Source organism: Morone saxatilis, unplaced genomic scaffold (assembly GCF_004916995.1).
Source record: "Morone saxatilis isolate NCDOM2014 unplaced genomic scaffold, NCSU_SB_2.0 Contig16, whole genome shotgun sequence".
Classification (NCBI taxonomy): Eukaryota; Metazoa; Chordata; class Actinopteri; family Moronidae; genus Morone; species Morone saxatilis.
The window spans coordinates 27787120-27793558 of NW_023339718.1; the positions used below are offsets into that span (position 1 = coordinate 27787120).

The window sequence follows — 6439 nt, forward strand, 5'->3', positions numbered from 1 at the left end:
GCTCCATTTTGGGGTTGTTGGTTGCCTGTCGGTTCCTTGGAGCGTCGGCCTTGCTGTGTCTCTGTGTGTTGTGTGGGTGTGTGTCTTTTCCTTCCGTCGTCTTGTGCCGCGCATCTGTCTGGTTGCGCGCTATGGTATTGGTGGCGCCTGATGTTCGTGTTCGGCTGGTTTGCTGGGCTGTTTCTCGTATCTGTCTCTGGTTGGTCGGTTTTTGCGTACGTGGCGTCCTGGGTATTGTTTTGTGTGGTTGGGTTCCTGTCAGTTTCCAGTCCTGCAGGGGTGCTGGGGGCCGTATCCTTTGGTCTTTATCTTTGCGTGGGTTTCCTTTCCTCTTTTACTGTTGTGTTCGGTCCTCTGTTGCTGTGGTCTGGTGTCGTCGTTCGGGGTTTTGTCTTTGTCGTGCCCGTGGTTTGTCGTCTGTCTTCTGCCCCTCCCGGGCCCCCCGTGCGGTTGGCTACTGGACCTTATTGATGGCCTTTCTGTCTTCCCAACACGCAAAGCCGCGCGGGGACAGCGACGGGGCCACAGGCACCCGTGCGCACACACCCGGCACGCAGAGGCGCCAAAGGCCATCCCGCTCTCATCCTTCCACCCCATGCTGGTGCATCGGGGCATTTGCGGTTCGTTCTTGCTCGGTTCTTCGCTGTGGTCGGGCGGTCGCGCACCTCCTGGGGGGCCCGCTCTGCCTCTGGCCCGCGCCCGTGTGTTTTTCTTCTTTGTCTATTCTTCTTCCTTTGTGCGCTTTCTTCCCCTGGTTGATAGGTGCTCTGTGCCTCCCGTGCCTCGGTCGCGGTGATTCGCGTGGCTGTGTGTGGGGGTGGTGTGGCTGTCTGTCTGTGGCCTGGGTGCGTTGGCTTTTTGTCCTTGCTTCTCCTGTGGTGCCTGCCTGCCGGCGTGTGCGTGGCTGTGTTGTGGTGTGTTTGGTCCCTTTTGGTGTGGGCCCTCCGGGACCCCCTGGTTGTGTGTGTCCTGTGCTGTTGGGCTGCGCGGTGTTGGCGTTTTTTCTGGCTGGGGCCTTCCTGTCCTGGCGTGCAGCGCTGCCACGCTGCTTCTGGTGTTGCTCCCGTCTCTGGAGTTGCTGGGTCTGGTGCCTGCGATTCCTCGCCTTCTTGGGTTGTCCGCTGGGTTTGCTTTCTTCGGGCTGGTGTTTTTTTGGGTGTGGGGACCGGTGGCGCCTCACTGTGTGGTCCTTCCGAGTTAGGTCTCCGTCGTCTCCGGTTCGGGGGTTGCTGTTTCCCTCCTTCCCCCGCTGGCTTCTCTACTTCTCTTTGCTTGTTTGTGTTGGGGTTATTTTCCTGCCGGCCCGCTTGCCCATGCTTTCTGACGCCGTCTCCCCCCCTCGTCCTAGCCGCTGTGTCTCTGCTTGGCGGGTGGTCTGGGGCCCGTCGTAGGTGGGTGTGGGCCGGCTTGCTGCGCCCCGGGACGTTCTGTCGTCGCACTTGCGCTGTGGCTTGCGGTGCTGTGTGGCCTGTGCGGCCGTGCGCCAGGGCGGGTGTTTTTCTGACCTGGTGGCGGCTGTTGCGTTTCTCCGCGGTGGCGCGTTGTCCGCTTTGCTTTTTCGCACTGGGAGGTCCTGCCGGCCTCTTTCTTTGTTTCCTCGGCGTTGGATTCTCCTTTTCCGGCTTGGCGTTCTCGCCTGTCTGTCCTGTGTCCTCTTGGGGTCGCGTGCCTGTGGCGCCGGTTGCTCGGGTTCCATTCCGCTTGGCGGACAGCTTGTTTCGGTGGTGCGCGTGTCGCGCGGGGCTCCTCGCGCCGCGTCTCGTCTTTTGCGTTCCGGGTCGCGGCAGCGCACGCGCTCTGGCTGGGTCCGGGGCCGGGGTTTTTGCTGTCTGCGCGCTCTTGTGGTCAGGGCGCCTTGTCTTTGCGTTGTGTGTCCTACCGTGCTGTCCTGTGCTGTGTGCTCTTTCCTGACTTTCCTCGTGCTGTCGTATGTGGTCCCTGTGGGCTCGGCTTCTGTTTTATGGGGGGGGTTGGGGTTCTGTGTTGCTACCCCCTCCCCCTTGCCCCCAGGTGGGGTTTTCGTTGTGCTCTCTCTCGGTCCTCAGCAGGTTCCTGTTGCTTGGCCTGTTTTTTCCCCTCTTTCTCCGTCTCCTCTTTCGTCTTGCATGTGTTTCTTTTCTCGTTTCCTTGCTGCTATTTTTCCTTCTCCCGTTCTCCCTCGTGTCCTGGTCCCGCCTTCCGTCGCCCCCCACCCCGGCAGAGAAACTTTACACTTTCAGCAGGGGAATTGTTGAAAACAAATCAATGCACATCATCCATCATTCTGCACAGTGAAGATCATACATCACACTGTATGAATAAGAAACAATGAGTTTTTACTGGAGGGGACTTTAAATATTTGTAACTGTTGGTTAAAATGAAAACGTTCTGTCAGATAGGTAACAGATTTGAAGAGCGTGACTAAACTAGGTTCCGTGTTGACACCCTGCATAACTCCTAAATGTAAATGAAGATATAAACTTGTGATTTTATTGTGATAAAATGAAACCATAAAGGGAGAAACAGAATGTTAACAGACAAACCATCAATAATGTGTAGGAATGTTTAGTCGTTTTTGTAATTCAGCTTCATTCACTGATTGGTCACTCTTCTTCTTCCAGCATGTGGACTGCAACCAGAATGGAGAAGGGGGTAGTGTGTGCAGCAGCAGCAGCAGTGTTAACAGTGTTAATATGGAGGACATGTCCCTGTGTCTGCCTGCCATTCAGAAGTTGGTGGAATATATTAAGTTCAACTTCATGGAGGGTGACACAGCTCCATCAGCCAACCCCTCTTCCTGCAGGGAGGGGTTGGATGTTGAAGTTCAGGCTGTCTCCATCAGTAAAGATGAGGGTGATAGTGCTGAGTTTGGCCTCAGCTTTGGAAACATTCCAATTTTTGGGGATCCTGATGGAAGAAAGAAGGGAGGCCCTAGGAGGAGGAGGGATCAGAGCCCCATCGTGGATGTGGGCTGCATCTGGGTTACCGAGGTGAAGAAGACGAGCCCAGCAGCCCGCTGTGGGGGGATCAAACTGAGAGACGAACTGCTGTCACTGAACGGGCAGCTGATGGTGGGAGTAGATGTCAGTGGAGCCAGGTAAGGAAAAAGGACACTGATTGGTCTGTAACCAAAAGCATAGACTAAAGGCTAGAAAGATGGATTTTTGCATGATTAAACTGCCTTGCAGGGGGGTAAAAGTTTAAGTGCATTTGCAAAGCGATCAGTTGTTGTTTATTTAAAAGATTAAATACTATTAAACATACATTAAAAGTAAAATAAAAAAATTTTATGGCCACCCCCAGGCTGCTGGAATATTACTGTTTATGTACAGTTTCTCTTTCTTTTTTTACAGTTTGACCCAACACTGTCTGTATGTAATGACAACGTTATCTTTTTTTATAGTTACCTGGCTAACCAGTGTTGGAGTGGAGGATGTATCTACCTGATAATGCTGCGGCGAGTCAAGCGAATGGCTCCTCCCCCTCCCTGTGATCTCAATGGCAGCATCGGTACCCCTGTTGGCAGAGACAGCTGTGAAGAGCGGCAGCAGGGCAGGGCTGCCTCCGAGTCCTCCAACAGCTCGGCAAACTGCAAACGCACACGCAAGTTTGGTGTCATATCGCGGTCGTCTTTTAACCGAGACACCCGAGACAGTACTGACTCAGAACTCCAGAGCTGTTACAACGGCTACAACTCTTCTGTTCCCACTGAGGCAGGGGTCAGTCCTGCAGTAGATGACTCAGGTTGCATCTTCTCCACACATACACCCACAGAGGAAAGCCCAAATGCCTTTCCTCAGGTGAGAACTGTTCCCAAACGTCTACACAGAGGAGGCACCGCCACCCTGCCCACAAGATGTCACAGTCAGCTTTTAGAATCCAAAAATGATTCTTTCAGCAGTGAACCTTCAAACCAGGTAAGACGCTGCTGACATACAGGGCTCTGACTGAATACACCGGGACAATTGAAGGGTCATACTCTCTCACAAACCTTTGTTACAATAAAATGCATTCAATCAAGAAAGGAGATCTGGGTATGTTAAAAATCACTCGATTCATTTCCTTCTAGTTCAAACCTAGTTAACAATGCTCATTACTCAGTGTTTAGACTTAGACGTTTAGACAATTAGTAAGTTAAGTAGTCTTCACTAGTTGGTATTACAATCTGAACTCACTCAGGCACCCCATTTACACCTGATCTGTATCCAGATAAGAAAACATGCATGTTAATGCGAGGTGTAAATGCGTTGTCTTTAGCTAACATAAAATAGTTGCTCTAATCTAGAGAGCGAGCAAGTGAGAAGGCTGAAAGAGACACCAACCTCGATTAACCTGATACAATGTCTCTGTGCATGAAAATCACCAAGCACGTTATTCAACAGAACTGTGTAAAAAATAGAAGGACACTACACACCAGTACTGCAACACACAGAGACAAGCTGACACAATTTTTAAAGAAATAACTTTTTACATTTGCAGAATTCAAAAGAGAGGACAAATAACTCATAATTTGTTGTAGACAGCGTTTCCCCTAACTCAAAAACTCCCAAAACTCCCACAAGTTTTGTTCCAGTAGACAGAGATCAAGTCTCAATGGAGATAACAATAACGCATTGAAAATACCAGGTGTAAATGCAAAGGCAAGATTTGATCATTCATTATCTGGAGAATGTGTCCAGATACCGATAGCTTTTTAATAGCAGATGAAAATAGGGTGAAAGTGATGTGTGTCTCTATTACACTTTCAAACAGGTCACTTCTTGGGATGAACCAAAACACTATCTAATTCTGCAGGTCTGCAGAGGTTGTGGGATAGTGGATATACAGAGCTCAGGACTTTGACCCCAGAGATCAGAGATCCTATCCTCGCATGCAGCTATATTTACACTACTAAAATGCTTGGTTAATATTAAGGAGAGATTGTGGTTTCAGTGCTTTGAGTTTTTTTTCTTTTTTCTGGTTTTAAACAGAAACCTAAAACCAATAGTCATGTTTTAGTTTCCAGGAGTAGATATTGTGGGAAATCAAGTGAAATACATTGACAGGGAACGTTTTTCAGAGATGTCTAAAGAGTTTCTATTTCTATATATATTTCTTTGCAATCCTTTTCATCAGATCTAATGCCAAGGAAAATAAAATTACGTTGCAGGAAACAAAGAACATTAAAGGTACAGAGATGTACCGTACTGCACAACAAACTGCAACAAACATTTGACTGCCACTAAGTTGCAAATAAGCACACCACATGAAATGAAATGAAAGTAGACATTTTGCAACAATGTAAATGTTGGAACATATACAATATATCCTGGCAGAGTATTCCAACATCTAGGAGCATAATAAATGCAGCATCACCAACTGTTGATTTAACTTGAAGCAACATTCCTTTCTTAGGCCTAAGAGGACAGGCACAACAGATGTACAGTACTGTGGCGCAAGGCCACAATGGAAACAGGAAAGTAACAGGTCCCCAATGGGAGATCTTGGAAGTCATGTGATCAATTTGTGTCTTTCTACTTAAACATCTGGCTGCAGTATTTTACAGTGCCTGTAATTGACACACATTTTGTTTTAGGTAGATTAAATTGAAGATCAGCATCAACAGTTTCCAACTGTGTGGGACAATGTAGAGACAAGTAGAACATTTCCTGATGCTGACTGACCACCAATAACAGCAGTCTCTGCTGCAGACAGGTGTGGGACATCCAGCTACTTTTTATTTATTTATTATTATTTATGGCATGATTATTACAGATTTTATCTACAGACACAGTCAAGAGAAGAACTGTATGTAATCTGACTTTCCACTTCCCCCTCCATGAAGTTACACAGTTGTGCAGCATAATAAGCAGTACAGTTATAAATATGAAGTCTTTCAAAATATATAATCATGTAGTAGTATAGAAGTATAACGCATATGTCCAAGATCCTGCCGGAGGAGAGTGTCTCAGACAGTCTGTGTCCAGGGCAGGGGGGGTCGGCCACAATCTTTCCTGTTCACCTCAGAGTCCTGAAGGCATACAGGTCCTGGAAGGGTGCCACATTGCAGCCAGAGGGGAAAGTACACAGCCTTCAGGAGATCCGGTGCTGATGGTCCTCCCCAGTAGTTCTCCTGAGAATAGAAAGAGAGAGAGGCAGACTTAACAATCATCCACCATCATAATTCAATAGCATATGCTCCCCCTTCCATCAATTGAGTTGACAAATGCATGTTTAAAAGAGAAGATAAAACTATACGTGACCCATCCCACCCTGCTCAGTATGTTCATTATGTGTTTCAACCTCTGCAATCGGGTCTCATCCACCAAAACAATTTGCTTTAAGAACAGCTTTTTCTCTGCTGCAATAAGAACTCTTAAGAATTATTCATTTCTAACTCTTGCATCTTGTGGTATGTGCAGCTCTTCATTGTTCAACCCCATTGACTTTTTTTTTTACTGACAGTATGTAATTAGTGGAC

General features: G+C 48.0%; 1 protein-coding gene across 1 annotated transcript in view; it reads left to right on the forward strand.

Moving 5' to 3' along the window:
* Positions 1-2600: 2600 nt before the first annotated feature.
* LOC118325311 (PDZ domain-containing protein 2-like) overlaps positions 2601-6439 on the forward strand; it is a gene marked incomplete at both ends in the record, with an annotated part of 7043 nt that continues 3204 nt past the window's right edge. Inside the window, 2 exon segments of the mRNA XM_035657936.1 lie at positions 2601-3076; positions 3383-3896. Of these exon segments, the coding sequence (XP_035513829.1) occupies positions 2601-3076; positions 3383-3896 (990 nt within the window).